The 22,627-nt window shown below is 36.3% G+C and overlaps 1 protein-coding gene and 1 pseudogene across 2 annotated transcripts in view; both read left to right on the forward strand.

Moving 5' to 3' along the window:
- The window catches only part of MAEL (maelstrom spermatogenic transposon silencer), a 30,650-nt gene extending 14,214 nt beyond the window's left edge, over nt 1-16,436 (forward strand). For both annotated transcript variants that reach the window (XM_072830443.1, XM_072830444.1), the window contains exons 7-12: nt 91-145; nt 266-407; nt 11,268-11,330; nt 12,298-12,430; nt 15,349-15,424; nt 15,980-16,436. In XM_072830443.1, coding sequence (XP_072686544.1) covers nt 91-145; nt 266-407; nt 11,268-11,330; nt 12,298-12,430; nt 15,349-15,424; nt 15,980-16,167 — 657 coding nt within the window. In that variant the 3' untranslated portion in view covers nt 16,168-16,436. The remainder of the gene's footprint in view (nt 1-90; nt 146-265; nt 408-11,267; nt 11,331-12,297; nt 12,431-15,348; nt 15,425-15,979) is intronic.
- A 2,663-nt stretch (nt 16,437-19,099) lies between these two features.
- On the forward strand, nt 19,100-19,164 carry LOC140636174 (U4 spliceosomal RNA; annotated as a pseudogene).
- Nucleotides 19,165-22,627: the final 3,463 nt, after the last annotated feature.

Consider the following 22,627-nt stretch of genomic DNA (forward strand, 5'->3'; position numbering starts at 1 on the left):
ACCCCCACCTCCCCAGTTTGAAAGGACAGCAATTGATTAAAATTAACTCAGTGTAGGAGAAAATACAAGTAAATTTTTTCCCTTCTCCAGTCTGATGACAGAGCCAGAGTCAACTGGTGTTTGAAGCATATGGCAAAGGCATCAGGTAAGTAAAACTAGGTCATTATTTAAGTGCATTGTAACATCTGTTATTTCTATTTTGGTATATATGTTCTGTGTACCTAAATTCAGTAATTGTTTACCTTTTTCTGTTTACCAATGGAAGAAATCAGACAAGATCTAGAACTTCTCACTGTAGAAGATCTTGTAGTGGGAATCTACCAGCAAAAATTTCTTAAGGAGCCCTCTAAAACCTGGGTTCGGAGCCTCCTAGATGTGGCCATGTGGGATTATTCTAGCAACACAAGGTATTTATAAGTGATTTTGTGATAGTGGTTTTGAATTTGTGAACTGACAAAATATGATGACAGGGTTAGTCTTTTCTTTTTTTCGTCAATAGGCACTATTTTCCTATGAAAGCTTGGAATCATTATTTCCTTGAATAAGAAGATTCCATTGATTGTCCCATACATTGTCATGTTGTCTACAGCTAAAAGCAAAACACATTACCAAATAACTGAGATGGTGCTTTATCAGTTAGAATTTTTGTACTGATGAAAGAATATATTTATTTAAACAGATGTTTTATTACATGGGATTTTTATACTACTTACCTATAAGAAGTATGTCAGTGAAATAAATTGAAAATATTTTTTATTTTGAAATAATTCCAGGTTTACAGAAAAGTTTGCAAGAATAGTACAGAGAAGAAAAAAGGAATAGTACAGAAATTTAAATAAAAACTTGAAAATTTTGAGTCAAAGTAAGACTGAGAAACTATTTCAGTTAAAGGAGTCTAAAGAAACCTGATAACTAAATGGAGCATGTGGTCCTGGGCAGAATTCTAGACTAGATTTTTTTCTTTCACTATAAAAGACATTATTGGAACACTAGCAAAATATGAATATGGCCTTCTGATTTGACAATAATATTGTGCCAATGGCAATTTCTTGTTTTGATAATTTTATTGTATATTAACACAAATTAAATTCAAGATCACCCGTTGCATTTAGTTATCAGGTTTCTTTAGACTCCTTTACTCTGAAATAGTTTTTCAGTCTTACTTTGACTGTTTTGTCTTTTATCAAGTTTTTATTTAAATTTGTGTCAACATATAGTGTTTCGGGTATAGGATACAGTGATTCATCACTTACATACAACACCAAGTGCACTCCTTAATGCCCATCACCTGTTTAACCCATTCCCGTACCTTCCGCTCTCCAGAAATCCTCAGTTTGTTCTCTGTAGTTAAGAGTCTCCTGATTTGTGTCTTTTCTTCCCCACCTGTGTTCATCTGTTTTGTTTCTTAAATTCCAGTTAGGAGTGAAATCATATGGTGTTTGTCTTTCTCTAACTTATTTTACTTAGCATAATACTCTCTAGGTCTATCCACGATGTTGCAAATAGCAAGATATCATTCTCTTTATGGCTAAGTGATATTCCAGTGTGTGTGTGTATACCACATATTCTTTATCCATTCATCAGTTGGTAGACATTGGGAAATGCTCTTTCCATAGTTTGGATATTGTTGATAATGCTATATAAACATTAGGTTGCATGTATGCCTTTGGATTAGTATTTTTGTAACTTTTGAGTAAGTACCTAGTAGTGTAATTGCTGGATTGAAGGGTAGCTCTATTTTTAACTTTAGGAACCTCCATACTGTTTTCTAGAGTGGCTGCACCACTTTGCATTTCCACCAACAGTATAAAAGGGTTCCCTTTCCCCACATCCTCACCAACACCTGTTGTTTCCTGTGCTGTTAGTTTTAGCCATTCTGACAGGTATGAGGTAATGTCTCATTGTAGTTTTAATTTGTATTTCTCTGAGTGATATTGAGCATCTTTTCAAGTTAGCCATCTGTATGCCTTCTTCAGAGAAATGTCTATTCATGTCTTCTCACCTTTTAACTGGATTATTTGTTTTTTGGATGTTCAGTTTTAGAAGTTCTTTCTATATGTACAAATAGCATTGGGAAAACTGGACAGCCACATGCAAAAGAATGAAACTGGACCACTTTCTTACACCATACACAAAAATAAATTCAAAATGGATGAAAGACCTAAACGTGAAACCTGAAATCATCAAAATCCTAGAGGAGAACACAGGCAGTAACCTCTTCGACATTGGCCATAGCAACTTCTTACTAGATGTATCTCCTGAGGCAAAGGAAACAAAAGCAAAAATTAAACTATTGGGACATCATCAACATACATCAACATATAAAAAGTTTCTGCACAGTGAAGGAAAAAATAAAAACTAATAGGCAACCTTCAGAATGGGAGAAGGTAGTTGCAAATGACTGACTTTGAGTTTCATGATCTTAACTTTTTTTAAGATTACAGGCCAGTTGCTTTATAGAATGTTTTAGTTTTAGTTTGCCTGTATTTCTTCATGATTTAGTTTGAGGTAATATATTTTAGACAGGAATACCACAAAAATTAGGTCTTCTCATTATGTCATATCTGGATGCATATGATGTCCAGTTCCATCACTGATGATAACTTTGATAACTTAAAATAGTCCTTTCCAGATTTCTCCCTTGAAAAGTTACTGGTTTTCACCTTGGAATTATTTTGTAGGGAGATATTTTGAGATTTGGTAGATAATATCAAATTTTAGTCTGCCTCATGGTTTTCTTTTTTTTTTTTTTTTTTTTTTTTTTTTTTTTTTTGCCTCATGGTTTTCACATCCACTGATGACTTTTGCCTGAATGAGTAATTATTATGTTTCTAAATGGTGAGTTTTCTAATCCAGCTGTTCCTTTTACGTTTATTAGTTGACATTCTGTAAGGAAGAGCTTTGCTTTTATATTTTTTTAAAGATTTATTTATTTATTTGTCAGGGGGAAAGGAGAGGGAAAGAGAATCCTCAAGCACACTTCCGTCTTAGCAGCAACCTGACATGAGGCTTGATCCCAGGCAACCCAAGCTGAAACCAAGAGTTAGCTGCTCAACTGACTGAGCCACCCAGATGCCCTAAGAGCTTTTATTTTTAAAAAATAATTTAGGAGTATAGAATCATGGATTCCTATTTTATCAAATGGGCTGCAATCTGTTACTATCAACTTAGTTTTTATGCTCAGTTTGATTTATGGCCAGTGGGAAGCCCTTCAAAGCAGTGGTTTGTCCTTTTGACATTTCTTCACAATTCTTTGAGTGCTTCGCTTTCTGACTTAGTGTTGCAGGCTTATCTTTGTGCTTTCCCTGCTTCAGCTTTGGATTACCCATTTCTCCAAGGATCCCTGGCTCCTTTAAATGGAGGACAGCGTTTAGGAGATAGAACGTGGGTACGGGTATGCTCATTCCTTCTAAAGCATCACTGATTATTCCCTGTAGTGGAGAGAGCTACATATATATACAGCCTCTGCATACATTTTTATGTCTATCTCACCATGAGTTCATACTGAATACCTATAATTCCAGTTCAACACATACTGTTTTCTGGTTTTCCACTTTTCTATTTTTGTATTTTCCCTCTCTGAGTAAAAAACCTGGTGTTCAATATTCTTACTTGTTTGTTCAGTCCTAGAATACATGAACTAAAAGTCAATTGTTTAAAAATTGAGTGATATTACTGTAAAAAATTAATAGTTCAGAATTTGCTTTCAGTTGTTTTTTAGTCTGAAGGCATATAGTCTAAATACTTTGCTCAAAAGTTATCTGGGTTGGTTCTTCCCCTCCCCCCCTCTTTTTCAGCATGGTTAAAATATTCCTTTGAAATATAATTGCGTCCATTTGCTTGTTTTATTCCATTTGTTTTTCCCCATCCTTATGGATTCTCTTACCTTTTTAATGTGTTTAAACAAAAAGGTATATTCAGAAGTATCACTTCACTTCTGTCTAGCTCCATGAAACTCCTTGGATTGCATTATATTTATAAATTAACTTGGGGAGAACTGAAATGTTTATAATGTTGAATTCTATCCAAAGACAAGAGATTTGTCTTTCCATTTCTCAAATCTACTTTTGGGTCTTCCAAGACCTTTAAAAGTTTCTCCTACAAGTTGTGCATATCTGGGACTGGCAAATTTTTGTGGGGCAGTTCTTTGATAACTTTCCCTGTTCTATGAAAATCGGTTTGATTAGGCTTTCTGACTTTAATAGGATCTGTTTTGGTAATCTGTACTTCTTCCAGAGATTTTACATTTTATGTTTCCAAATTTCTCAGTTGTTTGGTGAGCCCATTCATTATGCAGAATCAGGTCTTATTCCTGGAGATTTTTATTCAGTTGTAGTTTATTGGTTCTGTTCTATTTAATTTCTTTTCTGAAGGGAGTCCAGCATATGTTTGTAATTTAGTTCTTTTCTGATGTAATTTTATTTCCAGAGTTTTGTCAGCTCTTACTTGTGTTCTTAGTTTTGAAATTTCTCATTCAGGGCATGTTATCATATCTTAAAATTCTTGTTTGAAGATATTTAATTCAACACAGAGTGTTATGTTATAGTTTTCCTCTCATGATTTTTTGACTGGGGAGGGAAGGAAGGTAAAGAGAGGGTTATCAGCAAGAGTGTTTTCAGTCTCATTTTCAGTTTTCTTGTAGCTTTCTGTAGATCAAGGTATGTTATTCCTTTGTATTTCTTGGACATGGCTGGTGGTTTGGAGATTCATAGTTCAAGTGCTCCCTCTTCTGTCAGTGTACCAAACTAATTTCTTTGAATGCTTTCAGGGTAGCAGGGGTGTGGTTGTGGGGATTCCCGTTTTTCTTTAGGATTTTTCAGGACAAAAGAAAACAATTTCTCCCCTTTTGCCTTTTTTTCCCTCCACACAGTTTCTAAATAACTCTTTTCCTTCCCTCCCTTCCAGACTGCCTCCTGAAACCTCACAGGCACTTTTAAGTTCCTTTGCTGTAGTCAGTGCCCTGATCTATCAAGATTCTGAATATTTATAGATCTTATCATTGTGAAATGATTGTGACTTAATCTTAGGATCTCTATTTCCCTTCTTTCTCTCCCCCAGTGTCTTGTGGACTCTACTCTCCCTATAAAGCCATATAAAGGGTCAGGTGTGAACTTGAGAAATTACTCCGTTGGAAACTAACAGGTTTTTTTCCTTGTGCATTTTTGGTGGGAGTGTAAATTGGTGCAGCCACTGTGGAAAACAGTATGGAAGTTCTTCAAAAAATTAAAAATAGGGATCCCTGGGTGGCGCAGCGGTTTGGCGCCTGCCTTTGGCCCAGGGCGCAATCCTGGAGACCGGGGATCGAGTCCCACATCAGGCTCCCGGTGCATGGAGCCTGCTTCTCCCTCTGCCTGTGTCTCTGCCTCTCTCTCTCTCTCTCTCTGTGACTATCATAAATAAATAAAATTAAAAAAAATTAAAAATAGAAATACCATATGATCCAGTAATTCCATTTCTGGGTATTTACCCATAGAAAATTAAAACTAATTGGAAAATATATATGCACCCATGTATTTATTGCATTATTTACAATAGCCAAGATATGAAAGCAACCCAACTGTCCATCAATAGATGCATGTATAAAAAGGATGTTGTATGTGTGTGTATAGAGTCACACACACACACACACACGAATAATATTCAGTCATAAAAAAGAATAAGATCTTACCATTTGCAAAGCATGGATGGACCTAGAGGGTGTTATGATGAATGAAGAGAAAGACAAATACAGGATTTTACTTCTATGTGAAATCTAAAAAACAAAACAAAAGCAAAAATAGGTTCATAAATACATACAACAAACTAAACTGATGGTTGCCAGAGGGGAGGGTGGGGAAATGGGCAAAATGAGTAAAGGGGGAAAGTAGGAGGTATAGGCTTCCAGTTATGGAATGAATATGTTTTGGGGATGAAAAGTGTAGTATAGGGAATATAGTCAGTGGTATTTTAATAGTGTTGTATGGTGACAGGTGGTAGCTACCCTTGTCAGCATAGTGTAATGTACAGACTTGTGGAAGTACTATGTTGTACACCTGAAACTAATGTAGCACTTGTGTGTCAATTATACTTTCATTAAAAAATGAAAAGTAATTTTAGGGGAAGGATAAAGTGTATATGGTTACTAGAAGAAAAAAGAATAGGCTGAGCAAGTATTCTACAAAGAAAGTGAATGATATGAATTAAAATGAAACATACACAATGGTTATATGTATTTTTATGCTAGTATATTAAAATTCTTCTTTGCCACTGGCACCTACCTTTTCTGTGAGTTTGATGCTGGTTCTTTCTTGATCTTATCAGATGATGTCAGCAGAAAGTATTCAGACACAAACCAATACTTTCTCAAATAATCTTCAAATGGTTTATTGACTAAAATGAGTTGCAATTGCTTATCATCAAGAACAAGCAAATTTGTACATGTTCAGGCAACACAACTAATTCTAGATTGACCAATAGCAATTGTAAAATACCTTCAATTGTAAGATGCATTCCAACTTCAGTTAAAATGTGGAAAAAGAAAACATGTTTTAAAATGGAAGAAATACAGGATTGAGCTCAGTTGAATAAGTACAGGCTGTAGCAAGGGTAGATTTGTTATAAGACACTGAGGCTTGTTCCATGGGTTTTGTTAACGATGAAACTATTACACAGTACTGTAAGCACTGTGTAATAAGCTGCTTTGAACAGGATGGATCTACCTTTTTCTGAGCTGCTTAATGTAGGATTCCAATATGTAGTATTTAGGAGGGAGATTGGGTTGTAGTAGCCAACAGAAGCTCTTGTTGGGATCAGTTAATATAAGCAGATGGGGCTCATTTCAAACACTATCTTAAACTTTTGCTTTTACATTAAAGTTTTAAATAAATTTTTGATAAATGTCTCTAGCTTTTGGAAAAATGGGTAAGTGAAATGGGTAGATATTGGTGAAGTTGAGTTCAGTTAGACTAAATATCGGAATCTTATTAAGCGGGCTATATTTTGAAGGCTAGAATATTTATAACTTTTATAAATCTCCCATTCTCCTGGTTTCTTCTTGTCATAATTATCTTTAATTTACTGTGTATGACCTATGGATGAAACAAGGCAGCTTTTATTTAATCGACCAGTATTTATTAAGGATCTTCTCTGTCCCAGGCACTGTGCTGTGCTAAAGGTACAGTGGTGAACAAGATTAATGTGGGTTCTGCCTTCATAAAGTTAACATTTTAGTGGGAAAGTGAAACAATACAGTAAATAATAAAATGGTAATTTTGTGATCAGTGCTAAGGAAATCAACAGGATATTGTTCCTCTTTTAGAAGAGTGTATAGAAAGACTACTTTCTAGAATAGTCAAGACTTTTTTTGAGGATGTAACCTTAAAACTGAGATCTGAAGCAAGAAAGTAATGCAAGCATGTGAAAAATGTAAAGAAAAGCATTCTGGGAAGAGAGGTGCAAAAGCCTGGAGGTGAAAGCTTGGTGTTTACTGGAAATTGTTGTCAGTGTGACTGGAAGATAGTGAGCAAAGGGGAGAACACACAAGGTGAGGTTGAAGATATAAGGATTATAAACACCATACACCTTCTTCACTACAGAATAGAACCCCCCCCCCTTAGCAACTATCAGTTCTCTGTATTTAGGGGGGTTCAGGAAGGAATTTTATCAAGCAGGGAATTCACAGAATGATTAGGTTTCTAAAAGATGGCCTGAGCTTTTAATGTATATATTGAGAGGAGGCAAAAAAGGAAGTATAGTCTAAAACTATTAGACTTTTCCTCTGGTCCAGGCAAGAAATGGCTTGCAGGGAGGTGACAGTAGAAATGGAGAGGATTAAGTAGATTTCATCTTGGTAAAAACCAGTGGGACTTGCTGATGGACTGGATACAGGAAGAGAGAATGAAAAGAAATAAAGACCATACTTAGGTTTGTAGTATATACTTCAGGGTAGATGGGGAAGAGAGAGAAGAGCAAGTTTAGAATGTTTTGAGGCCCTGGTGAGGTAAGATCTAGAAATAACAAGGAGGCAGCTGGTGGTTCTGGCCTAGCACTCTGGAGAGGTTTGGGTAATGCCAGCACTCATTTATTATGTGCCAGGCACTGTTCTGGGCCCTGAAAATACAATGAAGAGAGACTAGTTTTCTGCTGTAATGGATCTTACAGCATATTGACGAGGTCACTCAGAGGGCATAAAGAGAAGAGGACCTAGCACAGAGCCCTGACAAGTTCTGACATTTTAGAACTGGGCAGAGGCTACTTTTGGAGCTCTCAATAGCTCTCAGCCTGCAGTTACTATCATGTTACACATATTGCCATAGCCTCCATCATTGTTGGTTTGGGTTGCAAATAAGAGGAAGAAAACTAAGATCATAGATACAATAATTTCACAGATCTCATTGGGATACTTGTTGATGGAGTGGAATGTTTGCTTTGGTTTTCTGGATTATCTCATTCTTTGGGGTTGTGAGTTGTGTCCTGTCTTGATCTTTTCATGTTGCATGCTTTCTTTGAATGTCTGATTGTCCTTGGTTATGTCCATATTTAGAAATCAGGCTGTATAGCTGAGTAAGTGCTCTGTATTCAGTGGGTATTATCAACTATTTGGACTTTACTATAGGGGAAGCAGATGAGGGAGCTAGAGGTTACACTGAGACAGAATCCTAAATGCCAGAGGTTCTCCAAGAGCAGTTTACTTCTTTGTACAAGGTCAGGGAACTCGACTATTCTTTGTACAGAAGAAGTTCAGCTTCCTGTCTTACTCTGCTTTCTGGCCAGGGATATCTGCATGGATTCAGAGTCTCTCTTGACTTCTAGGAGGCATATCTCCTTCTGTGCAGCTGTTTCTGTGAGGAGTGAAGGCTGTGACCTCCTTTGTCTATTTACTACTTCCTCCTCAGTTCCCACTCCTGCATTTACTTTCCGTATCCCACACATTTGTTAAACTCTCTTCCATGGAGGCCTCCTTCTGTTTTCCCTTTATTGTGGATTGCTACTGTTTTTATTCTTTGACTTTTGTTTTCATAGTATTGGGATCAAGAGGAGATAGATTTGTTTATTTTAAGCCAGAAGCCCCAGCAATAGTAGTTTTTAAGGGGTGAAATTTTGTATATTGATATCACTTTAGAATAGTTTTTTCTTAGCCCAATTTGTTGAGTTTTTGATTTAACAAATCCTTGGGCAGCTCTTGTACATAAGGCCTGAAACTGGATTCAGTGGGAAATATGGGAAAGGGCAACATGATTTTCTTTGGCTTCAGTGTCTCCTGGCTGACAAAAGCAATAAAGCATGTAAAGATGCTGGAGTTGTATGTGATAATTTCTGATAACTGGTGTTTCAGAAGATGATGATACATCAGGGAGAAATTACATCAGTAAAAATGTATGCATTACCTTATGAGGTAAATTTTTTATTTGGTTCTGCTGGAATGATGCATAGAATTTCTCTGAGCAGAGATTTGGGTTGAAAGGAAGACCTTCCAAGAGTAGAAACGACCTGAACCAGTGACTCAAAGGACAGAAAGCACATGAACTGTTTAAGACAGACCAGTGATTCGGTTTGACTAGAGTGTAGAGCCTCTGTAGCTGCCAGGTGATCGTGCTTCCTTAGCAAGGTAGAGGCTGGGCTATCCTTGAAAAGGAGGAGGAATCGTCCTGAAATAGGAGGAAAGGAGATTATTGCCACCTTTGGAGATAGGAAAAGAGGAGTCTCAAGGCCTTTATGCTACATGTCGTTTGAGTGAATGAGAGTGTTGGATAGATTTACTCACTTGTGACCTCATAACTTTAGAATTTCATCAAAGAAACCCATCTAAGAGGTGTTAAAGCTAGGGCTAGATTTGATATTGCAAAGTGAATGTTAATAGCTTAACGAAGTATACAAAGCAGTTCTGAATTTTGACAGATACTTAGAGTGAATCTTCCTTTACTAGAAAATACACTCATATTTTTAGGGGGATTCGTGGGGTGATTTTGAGGAAGAGAATCAAGAAGAAATAAGTCAGAGAAAGACCAGTACCATATGATTTCATCATATGTGGAATTTAAGAAGCAAAAGATTATGGGGAGGGGTTGGGAAGGGAGGCCAACCGAAAAACAGACTCTCAACTATAATGGTTATGGGGTGGGGTGGGGGCTTAAATAGGTGATGGGGATTGGGGAGTGCACTTCTGATGAGTACAGGATGATGTATGTAAGTGTTTAATTACTGAATTGTACACCCAAAACTAATATTTACACTGTATGTTAACTAACTGGAATTTAAAGGAAAACTTAAGTAAAAAGAGATGAAAACACCGTCATTTTAAAAAATGTAACTGTAGGTTGGAGGCATTTTTCCCCTGGGGTTAGATTTCCATAGGCTTGTTCTTGAGTTTGTTTTTAATCCTAGAATACATTGTTGGTTTTTCAATTGCTTTTATTTCAAATATGATCTATAATGGAAATGTGTATATGAGGCAGTAAACTTGGTTTTAAGTTCCAGAAAAGGAGCAAAACTAGGAATTTAAAAATTACTTGATTCTGTGTGCATATGTAAGAACAGGCTTAGTTTCAACTTGAGCCTTCATTTTAGAGTTAAGAGTTTTATGAATCCTATTTACTGAGTGACTTTTTAGAAAAGCAATGGGAGAAATTATTAATCTCATATTTAGACAGTCTTCTATTCAGTTAAGTAACTTTCATTAAGTGTAGATAACTAAGTTTTTACATTTAGTGTTCAGCATGTTTGTAACTTTTAAATGATTCTTGCTAGGGTTCAGGCAAGCTTTGAATTACGCAGTTAGTACTGTTCTGAGTTTCAATAGACATTGCTCAGTGGAAAGATACAGATTTATGGTGGCTGCCGTTGTAAAAGTATGTTGTTCATCATTTCCATTTGTAATTATCAAGACTTTCTGTGTTTTCTTCTTTCTCTCTCTCTTTTTAAACATGTTTCATTCAATACTGTTTAGAGCCAAGATCAATACTTGGTAAATAATATGCACTTAGTAAACAAATGTTGAACAAGTGCATGTTAACCACAGTCACTAATGTGTCCCTGTAACACTCATTTTATTTCAAGGTAGAATTTACCTGGTAGAGTTATGTGTGGTTTGCATAGCATTATGAATTTGCATCAGAAGAGATAACATTTAAACAAGTCTTTCTGAAAGAATCTGGTTTTTGTTAACTAAGAAACCTTAATCTTTGAGTAATAGTGTCAGTTTTTCTTAAATGATTTTAGAAATCTGGCATATAAAAACCTTTAAGCAGTGCTACTGCCATTAAGGATATTAAAGTCCTTTCTTTGTACAGGTGCAAGTGGCATGAAGAAAACGATATTCTCTTCTGTGCTCTAGCTGTTTGCAAGAAAATTGCGTAAGTCAGAGAAAAGAGTTTCTTCATAATGCTGTATTCTGCATTGAATTCTTTGCCATTTTGCTCGCTGTTGCTTTTGCAAATTGGGGTTAAACACTGTTCACCTATTTCCATAATTCTTTTCTAAAACAAATGGTTGGGTTTTTTTTTTTCTTTTTTTCTTTTAAAAACAAAACAAAAAAAACTTCATGTTGGGACACCTGGGTGGCTCAGCCGTTGAGCATCTGCCTTCAGCTCAGGTCATGATCCTGCAGTCCTGGGATCAAGTCCCGCAATGGGCTTCTCCCTCTGCCTGTGTCTCTGCCTCTCTCTGTCTCTCATGAATAAATAAATCTTTAAAAGGAACAAACAAAAAAAGCTTCATGTTACTTTTATTATTCTGTCCATGTCTCACTTGTTGGTATAGTTATCACTTGAGCCATTTGGGTGAACCTTCAGAAGCACTTACTGAAAGTTCTCCTTATAGGAGATGAAATTTGCTAATACCATTAACATTAGCATTGTTAAGATGCTCAAAAAATATAGACACTTTTCTTCTTATTTTGTAGTGAAAGCACCTGGAGCCTTAGATTTTTCGGTGCTCTGGTGGTCCCTTTACATGGCTGGTTAGTTGGTTCTGAGGATAAATAAGTATTTTTAAAGTTGTAGTATAATTTCTGTTGCTGCCCTCTGCCTGACTTAAACATTTTAGAACTCTGGTAATCTTTACTCTCAATCCTATTCCCTTAAAATGAACCTGAAATTTTATCTGGTAATCAGAGTATTGCTTACCAGTAATGATCAGTTTATAAGATGTATTGCTCCCTGAACCCATTTCTTCTCCAAATCTCTAAATTTCTTTTTTCCTCAATTTAGAACAGTATATCTTACATGCTTTTTCTTTATATTAGAAATTTTAAAAATATGAACATTTTAGAATGAATTAGATCAGATTCTGATATCCAGCTTTTCTTACCTCCTTTTGAAGGTACTGCATCAGTAACTCTCTGGCCACTCTCTTTGGAATCCAGCTCACAGATACTCATGTACCACTTCAAGATTATGAGGCCAGCAATAGTGTGACACCCAAAATGGTTGTATTGGATGCAGGGCGTTACCAGGTAAGGAACTGACTTTTAGGAGGTACTGATCACTCTGTATGTGGTACTCGCTGTGGCTCTGGTCAGCAACAGCTAAAGATCAGGACTTTGGTTCTTTCTTTCTTCAAAAACATTTTTTTAAAAAGTCTTTCATGGAATGTCAGACACCCCCCCCCCCCCAAGATTTATTTAAGAGAGAGAGAAAGAGAGCACGTGGGGGAGGGGCAGAAGGAGAGGGAGCAGACACCCTGCTGAGCACAGATCTAGATATGGGGGACTTCTCAGGACTCTGAGATCTTGACCTGAGCCGAAATCAAGAGTCGATTGGTTACTCAACTGACTCAGCCACTCAGCCACCCAGGCACCCCTGGTATGTCAAAGACCCCTTAATCCATTTGGACCCAGTTGCGTAAATCTTTCTCCTTCCTGGTATATTTTTCCACTATATTTAATGAAGTTTTAAGAAAATTAACATGAGCAGTTAGTCTTTAACAAATCATATCCAAAATTCATTCCAAATATTAAATATCTGAATGTAAATAATGTAAATATTTAAAATATTTACTTTGAAATGGATAAGACCTGATTCAGGATTTGATTAAGAGCTATTTAATCTCCCTAAATAAATTAAGGGAATTAATTTCTTGAGATTTCCTCCTTGAAATTTATTTACTGGTAGACCTCTATATGCTACTAACAGCATAGCAGCTAAGAGTATAGACTCTGGAGTTAGAATTCCTGAATTGGATTTCAGACCTACTCCATATGGGCTGTGTGACTTTATGCAAGTTATTTGAACTTTCTGTGCTGATTCCTTATCTATAAAACAAGAATAGTAATAAGGGCTAGTAGTTGTAGATTAAATGCGACTGAATATGAAACGGCCAAGAACTCTACCTTGGAGCATAGTAGGTAATAAATATTAGTTAAAAGTAGTTCAGAAAACAGTGAAAAGAGAACCCCCAAAATAGGATAAACTATTGATCACAGTCAGTAATTAGGATCATTCTCAAAGGTATTAATTATACTTAGCAAAAAAGAAGCATTCTCAAAATATTATGTGGCATTCTTGAAAAGACAAAACAATAACAATAACCTATCTGTGGTTCCCAGGGGTTTGGAGTTGGAGGGAGGGTATAACTGTAAAGGGAAAGCATGAAGAAAGTTTTTGAGGTGATAGAATGGCTCTATATCCTGATTGCAGTAGTGGTTTCACAAATCTAGTCATGTGTTAAAACTTGTAGAATATACACACCAAAAAGTCCATCTTAATGTATGACAATTTAAAGAATAAATGTCCCAGACTGTCCATATATTTCTGAGCAAGACTCTTCTTTCTCCTTTTAACTCAGTTGTTATCAGCTAGGGCCTATTTTGTGTCCTCTGGGAGACATTTGACAATGTTGGGAGACATTTTTGGTTGTCAGCTATGGACGGGGTGCTACTGGTACTGAATGGGTAGAGGCCAGAGATCCTGCCACACATCCTACAATGCATAGGACAGCCTCTCACAACCAAGTGTTATCCAGTCTAAGATGTCAGTAATGCCTAGGTTGAAAAACCCTGCCTCATTAGCCCTATCATCATTGTATTAAGACCCCAGAATTAATCTCATTATGCCCCCTTTGATTCTTTTTTTTTTTTTTTTAAGATTTTATTTATTTATTCATGAGAGACATAGAGGCAGAGACCGGAGAAGCAGGCTCCATGCAAGGAGCCTGATACAGTACTCGATCCCAGGACCCCAAGGTCACGCCCTGAGCCGAAGGCAGACGCTCAACTTCTGAGCCACTCAGGTGCCCCTAAAATCTTTAGGCTTTAAATCTTATGCTATAAAGACTGTAGTGCCTAATAACTGCATCTTGGAATCAATAGGTCCCTGAGTTGGTTGTCCTCATTCCTAGAGCAACACTGAGCCAGGAGATCAAACAATATTCCTGTCTGAATTCTTGGTTTCAGTTTGCCCATGGGTAATCCTTCCAACTGCCTGACTTCTTAGTTCCTTGACTTTCTGTTCTCCAGTGGTCCTGTTTCCTGGTGTACAGCAGGTACTCATTCCCACTACCCTGCCCTAGACCCTAGTGGTACCCCTGACATATATGCAGTGCAACAGCCTTGTGTCTCCTTCTGTACCCCTCTCTTTCCACCACCCATCACCTCTTTCCTTCCCAGGAAGCTTAGATTCCTTGTTCTATTATTTCCACTCACTTTTGCAATATCAAGTTTTTTATCAAACTTGGTTGACAAATACCCTGATTAAACCTAGCTCTTCACTTACTCTGTCCCCATACTCATGAAGCTAAATGAGGCTGAAAAGAAACTGCCATACTGACTAGTTTTATTAAACAGCACTACCAACTTCAGGTGAGCCCTTAGTGGAACACTGTCAGTTGTCCATTTCTCCCAGTGTCCTAGTGTTATTTCTCACCTTCTTTCACTTCAGATTCAGTCACCTCTTCCCTCATCCTTATTTGAGCTGATACCCTTGCCTCCTACTTCTCTGAGAAAATAGAAACAGTCAGAAGAGATTTTCTACATATTCCTACCACTGCATTCTGCTTTTTAATGCATGAATTGTCTGTGTTCCTGCTAAGACCATTCCACACTAATTTATGTTTGAGATCTTATTCTCTTACCTCCTCAAAGATATGACTCCAACAATTTACTTCTCTTTCCTGCATTTTTACCATTTCTCTCAGTACTGAATCATTCTTATCAGGATACATGTTATTATTCATCTTTAAAAATAATCCTGTCTTAACCCTGTAATTCCCCTCCAAACACTACCTTCTGCTTCACTTTACAGCAATACTCTTCAAAAATTGATTGGATGTTGGAAAAATTGGTGTTAGTATTTTATAAAAAATAATCTGAAATTGAAGTAGATCCAATAATTAAAAAATAAAACTTATTTTCCCTTGTATTTTTGTTACTTATAGAAGCTAAGGGTTGAGAGTTCAGGATTTTCTCATTTCAGTTCTTCTAATCAGGAACAAAGATCAAACCCACCCACTGGTAAGTATCTTCTGTTTCCTAAGAATGTACTTCAGACAGTATAGGACCTTAAAGCTTAATCAGATCCAGGGTATGGTACTTAAAGATGCTCTAAATTAGTTTGAAGCTACAAGGATCTTGTTGAATTAGGAGTTTTATTTGGCATTATTAGCACCTTAAACAATTTGAATATGTACATTTTTGTAGCATTTTAATATAATTTAACTTATCCTCCAGACTTTCGTTCAGGGCATTTAAAAACTAAAGTCTGATATTCTTGTAGCAGCTATAGTTTTATAATTTTGTGATGTTTTGGGGCAGATAGGAAAATTTAAAAGCTTAGGAATGTGAAATTTCAAGTAGTGCCTGAAGAACTTCAATTAAGGTTTCTGGAGCTAAAAACAAAAATATTCTTGTTCAGCCTTTTAGCTTTTACTCTGAGAATGTTTTCCTTTGCTAAGAATCTCTGTCCTGTTCATGAAAGGCTTACAGTGGGATAAGAGTCAATTGAGGGATCTCTATAATAAAGCCATGAAATTGCTACATATTCTCTTCTTGTATTTCCAATATCCTTAGGTGACTATCCATCTGGGGTGAAAATTTCTGGCCAAAACAGCAGTGTTCGGGGAAGAGGGATTACCCGCTTACTAGAGAGCATCTCCAGTTCCTCCAGCAATAGCCACAAATTCTCCAACTGTGAGACTGCACTCTCACCTTACATGTCCCAAAAAGATGGATACAAATCTTTCTCTTCCTTATCTTAATGATGGTACTTTTTTCAATTTCTGGAAAAATAACAAGCCCAACTTCCCTTTTGACTACAGTCATATTAAACAGATCACATCAATGATAAATGTTGCCACTGTAAAAACTACTTAATTTGTAAGGAAATTCTGTTTCATAGTAAAAATAATTGTGGTTGGAGAAGATCTTGGGATTTTTGCTTTTCTTTTTGCTTTTTTGTGGGGTTGTTCTACTTCCTGACTGTATGGTGTGAACACCATTAAAGTTTTTAAGTCCTTTAAGAACAAAACTGGCATTTCAGAGTTGTGCTTTTGGGAATATTTTGATAATCTTTTCCTCTACAATAAAGGTATTGAATATCTGTTTTGAAAGGCTTTTTAAACAGTTAATCTGTCTTACCATTATGAAATGTTGGAACCTTATTGAGTACCTACTTTATGAACATATATATCATCTTGTAAAATCCTTATAACCACTTAGAGAAAGATTACTTTCATTTCTCTGTCTCTCTGTCTCTCTCTCTGTCTCTCTGTCTCTCTCTCACACACACACACACACACACACACACACACACAGCTCAGAGATTTAGGTCATATTCTGGAGGAACTGTTAACTGATTCCAAAGACTGTTTCTCATATATGACACTGTCTTCTACTTTTCTTTTCATCTGTTTTTGGTATCAGATCTTTGAACAAGAAATAACTCCCACAATGTAAGTTTATATATTGCATTTTTTACTAGCAGATTTTAAAAAAATTTTATATCCAAGCTTTGAAAGCATATGTTTCTTCAAAATCAGTATGACAGAGGGGTGGCTTGGTCAGCTAAGTGACTCTTTGACCTAAGCCAAATATCTTAGGATTGTAAAATCAAGCCTTACACTGGGCTCATGCATGGAGTGTGGAGCTTGCTTAAGATTCTCTTTCTCTGCCTCTCCCTTGGACTCTTCCTCCCTCCCTCCCTCTGTGGGGAAAAAAAATCAGCATGACAATAATTTGGCTGGCTGAGGAAGTAAAGTTGAAAGGAAGGCTTAAAATTATAATTTACATCCATGGCTTTAGGTGTGTGTCTAAGTCCTATTCTGCCATCTAAATTTAATCCTGTGTTAATCAACTTATATTTTTAAAATTTTATAGGTCGTGTTGTACTTTTGAGGTATATGTGTCAGATAAACCAAAAGAATAGGTCCCAGGAATTTACTTAAGAAGCTGTTCTTACTCTTGAAAGCTAATCAAAACTCCCAAACCATATTAGTGAAATTCAAACTCCTGTCTCCTTATTTTTTTTTTCGAAATTCATTACAGGAAATTTGAGGTATTAACCTACCCTTCAAGAAGACTTTGTGTGGGGGACACTCCTAGATGTCCTGGTTGAAAGTGATTTTTGTTCTATTTTCAGGAGCATTTTCTTTGTGTTAACTGACAACACTTAGAGCTTTAATTGTTGCTGTTTGAGTTCATGACCTACTTTTTCCTCAGTTGCCAACTTTGAGGTGCCCAAATTTCTGTACAAAATGTTCAGTAAAAAAAAAAAAAAGTAAAAAAAAAATGTTCAGTAAGTGTTTGAATAATCCCGATATTTTCTCCTATTCTGTAGGTTGCCTTCTAGTTTTGTTGTTTCCTTTGCTGCACAGAAGCTTTCTATTTTTTTCTATTTTTTTAAAGATTTTATTTATTCATGAGAGAGAGGCAGAGGGAGAAGCAGGTTCCATGCAGGGAGCCTCAAAAGTAAACTATTTATTTGTTCAGTAAACATGTTTTGAGGATTTGCTAAGTGCTGTGTTAAAAACACTAAGGTGAATACAAATATTTCCCCCACCTGCAAGGAACTTTGTTTCATAGGTGTAATAAGTGATGAATGTATTATTAAAAGTGCTAAGATACATGGGTCAATGGAATAGAATTGAGACTCTAGAAATAAACTATCTATGGTCAATTGATTTGTTGTTTGTGCCAAAACCATTCAAAAAAGATTAATAGTCTTTCAACAAATGGTGCTGGAACAATTGGATATTCACATTCAAAAGAATGAATTTGGACCCTACCATATATAAAAATTAGCTCAGAATGGTCAAAAAACTTAAATATAAGAACTAAAACTATACAACTCTTAGAAGAAAGTGCAAGGGTAAATCATGACCTTAGATGAGGCATTGATTTCTTAATAGGACAGCAAACATACAAGCAACAACAACAAAAGAGAGAAATTGGACTTCATCAAAAGTCCAGTAAAAGTTGTCTATGTGCATTAAAAGATACTATCAAAGTCAAAAGACAACCCACAGAGGGGATCCCTGGGTGGCGCAGCGGTTTGGCGCCTGCCTTTGGCCCAGGGCGTAATCCTGGAGACCCGGGATCGGATCCCACATCGGGCTCCCGGTGCATGGAGCCTGCTTCTCCCTCTGCCTGTGTCTCTGCCCCCCCCCGCCCCGTGACTATCATAAATAAATAAAAATTTTTAAAAAATTAAAAAAAAAAGACAACCCACAGAAATGGGAGAAAATATTTGGAAATCATTTATCTGATAAGGGTCTAGAATCCAGAATATATAAATAACTCTTACGATGCAACAGTAAAAAGTCAACCTAATTTAAAAATGGGTATGGTGTCTTTTAAGTTCTTTTGTCCATTTTTTAATTGGGTCATTCATTTTTTAAATTAAATTTTAAGAGTTCTTTATACAATAGGATAAGAGTTATATATCACATGTGTCTTTTACAAATATTTTTCTGTCTTTGGCTTTTCATTTTCTTTATATTGTGTTTTTTTCTTAAAGATTTTTTATTTATTCATGAGAGAAACAGAGATAGGCGGAGACATAGGCAGAGGGAGAAGCAGGCTCCCTGCGGGGGAGCCTGATGTGGGACTCAATCCCAGAACCCCAGGATCACAACGTGAACCAAACCCTCAACCACTGAGCCACCCAGGTGTCCCTTTATATTGTGTTTTGCAAGCTTTGCGCAGTGGCAGTATCGTAGCCAATGAGGTTTATCTGAGACGCGATTATTGCTATATTGTGTTTTGCAGAACAGAATTTTTAATGATGTCCAGCTTACTGATTTATTTCATGAATTTTACCTATAGGGTTACATCTAAAAGGTCGTTTCCATATTCAAAGTCATCTAGATTTTCTTCTTTGTTATCTTCTAGAAGTTTCATAGTTTTGTGTTTTACATTTAAGTTTATGATCAGCTTGAGTTAAATTTTGTGAAGGGTTAAGGTCTGTGACAGTGTGACAGATTCCTTTTTTTTTTTTTTTTTTTTTTTTGCACATGGTTGTTTGATTGTTCCAGCACCATTTGTTGAAAAGACCATCTTTTTATATTTTGTTACCCTTGCTTTTTTGTCAAAAATCAGTTAATTATATTTAGGTGGATCTGTTCTAATCTACTGATAGGTTGTCTATTTCAGTAACACACTATCTTGATTAATGTTGCTTTATAGAAAGTCTTTAAAAAAAAAAACTTTATTTATTCATGATAGACAGAGAGGCAGAGACACAGGCAGAGGGAGAAGCAGGCTCCTCACAGGGAGCCAGATGTGGACTTGATCTCAGGACCCCGGGATCACAACCTGAACCTAAGGCAGATGATTAGCCACTGAGCCACCCGGGTGTCCTGCTTTATAGAAAGTCTTGAAGTAGTCTGTCCTTTGACATTGTTCTTCAATGTTCAGTCGGTTATACTGGATCTTTCAACTTCCCATATATACTTTAAAATCAGCTTGTTAATATTCACAAAATAACTTGCTGGGATTTTGATTGGAATTATATCAAATCTGTAGATCAAGTTGGGAAGAACTGACATCTTGACAATATTGAGTCTTCCTATCCAAGTACATAGGATATCCCTCCATTAATTTAATTCTTCTTTGATATCTTTCAGTAGAGTTTTATAGTTTTCCTCATATAGATCTAATACATATTTTGTTAGACTTATACCTAAGTGTTTCATTTTTAGGCATTGCTAATGGAAATAATTTTTTTTTTTAGATTTTATTTATTCATGAGCAAGACAGAGAGGCAGAGACATAGGCAGAGGGAGAGGCTCCCTGTAGGTAGCCTGATGCAGGATTCGATACCAGGACCCCAAGGTCACGACCTGAGGCAAAGGCAGATGCTCAACCACGGAGCCACCCAGGTGCCCCTGAAATAGTTTTTTAAAAGTATTTTAAAAGTTTATTTGTTAGAAGAATTTTAGATTCATAGCAAAATGTAAAGGAAGCTGCAGAGATCTGTATGGCCCCTGCCCCCACACATGCATGTCTTTCCTCATTATCAACATGTTTTTTTTTTCTCAAAGCTATTATTTATGCTGTACAAGGTTCCACTGTACATTAGATATTCTTCTACTCCTGCTTACATAGTAAACAAGTGCACATCAGCCCTTTGGCTCAGGTTCACAGGGTTTCCCTGAGACAGGGGCGGGGTGTCAGGCCGGTTCAACTTGGGGTATCTTTTTCTGATGCTACCTCCTAGGAGCATTGGCAGGCTTTAGGCTCCAGGGGCACAAGCTGGCCCCAGCTATGGGGACACACAGAGCTTCCGTGCCTTGGTGCTGAACAGCTTTACTCTCTTGGCACCAAGTTTTGTCCAACCACTTAGGTCAGAATCACGCCCATGGGAGAGAATTGTACAGCTGAGGCAAGAGGTCCCCAAATATAAATATTTTTTGGTTCAATGATTTTTCCTTTTATGCACCTAATAGTTTTAAAAACTGCAAAGTTTTAGAGCATAAGGAGAAATAGACAAATCTGTTATCACACTGAAAGATTTAAATATAAGCCTTTTATTGATAAGCATACTAGAAATCAATAAATATATAAAATAAAAATATTAATAACAAACTTGAATTAAAAAAAAAAAAAAAAACACAAACTTGAATTAGTAGTTTGTTGACTATATTCATTTCAAATATACATGGAATTTTTTCCAAAAAATAGACCAAACTGCAAAATAAGTTTCAAATTTCAAGGAGTTGATAAGTCCTGTTCTTTTTGCACTATTCAATTAACAATATAGTTCTAAAAATAACTTTTTAAAAACCCCATACAATTGGAAGTCCTAATGGAATCTAAAAACTTCCCTGTGACTAAATGATAGTAATGATAATGAACTAAGTCATAATAACTGATGTTTTGATTCTGCATAACAGTTGAACAATAATATAAATACATATTAGGAGTACTGAGAAAGGAAAATATAGCTTTAAATACACTGGAAGAAAAGACAGGCTGACAAGCAACTAAATACTCAATTTAAGAATTAGAGAATGAACGATAAACCCATGAAAAGTAGAAGAAAGAAAATGAGTCAACATCAGTGAAATAGAAAACAAAGATACAGGGGCACCTGGGTAGCTTAGTTGGTTAAGTATCCAATTCTTATTTTGAGCTCAGGTCATGATCTCAGGGTCATGAAATTGATCCCTGCATTGGGCTCCATGGTAGGCATGGAGCCTGCTTAAGATTCTCTCTCTTCCTTTTCCTCTGCCCCTACCCCCTTTCCACATTCACTCAAAAACTAACAAAAAAATACAATAGATTCAGCAAAGCCCTGGATGGCTCTTTGAAAGACTATTAAAATAGATAAAAACTCTGATGAGATGAATCAAGCAAAAAAGAGGCACAAGCAATATTAGGAATACAATATTAGGAATATAAAAGAGGTCATAAAGAAGATATACACACACACACAATGGAATATTACTCAGCAATCAGAAAGGATGAATACCATTTGCTTCGATGTGGATGGAACCAGAGGGTATTATGCTGAGTGAAATAAGTCAGTTGGAGAAAGCCAATCATCATATGGTTTTGCTTATATGTGGAATATAAGAAAGATTGAAAGGGACTGTAAAGGAATGGAGGGAAACTGAGTGTGGAAAAATTAGGAAGTCAAACCATGAGAGACTCCTAACTCTGGGAAACAAAGGGTTGTAGAAAGGGAGGAAGGTCAGGGGATGAAGTAACTGGGTGACAGGCACTAGATGGGATAAGCATAGGGTGTTATATGTTGGCAAATTGAATTTAAATTTTGAAAAATATTGTTAAGATGAAAAAATGGTAAATGAGCTAAAAAAATTAAGAGGCCAGTGGAAGTTAAAGAGATGAAATAATACCATGACCATTTCATACCAATAAATTTGAAAACTTAGATGAACTAGAAACAAATACCTAGAAAAATATAATTCACTAGAAGTGCCGTAAGACAGAGAAAGCCTACACTTCCTGTAATGGAGAAATTGAATCATTTAAAACATTTTTTTAAAAATGTTCAGGGGATTTAAGATGGTAGAGGAGTATGGTACCCTAATTTTGTCTGGTCCCTGGAATTCAGCTAGATAGTTATCAAATCATTCTGAATGCCTGTGAAATTAACCAGAGATCTGAGAAAAGAATTACTGCAATTCTACAAACAGAAAAGCAGCCACTTTTGTAGGGTGGGAGATGTAAAGAAGTGAATCTGAGGCGATATATCAG

The sequence above is a fragment of the Canis lupus genome, chromosome 6 (genome assembly GCF_048164855.1).
Source record: "Canis lupus baileyi chromosome 6, mCanLup2.hap1, whole genome shotgun sequence".
Classification (NCBI taxonomy): domain Eukaryota; kingdom Metazoa; phylum Chordata; class Mammalia; order Carnivora; family Canidae; genus Canis; species Canis lupus.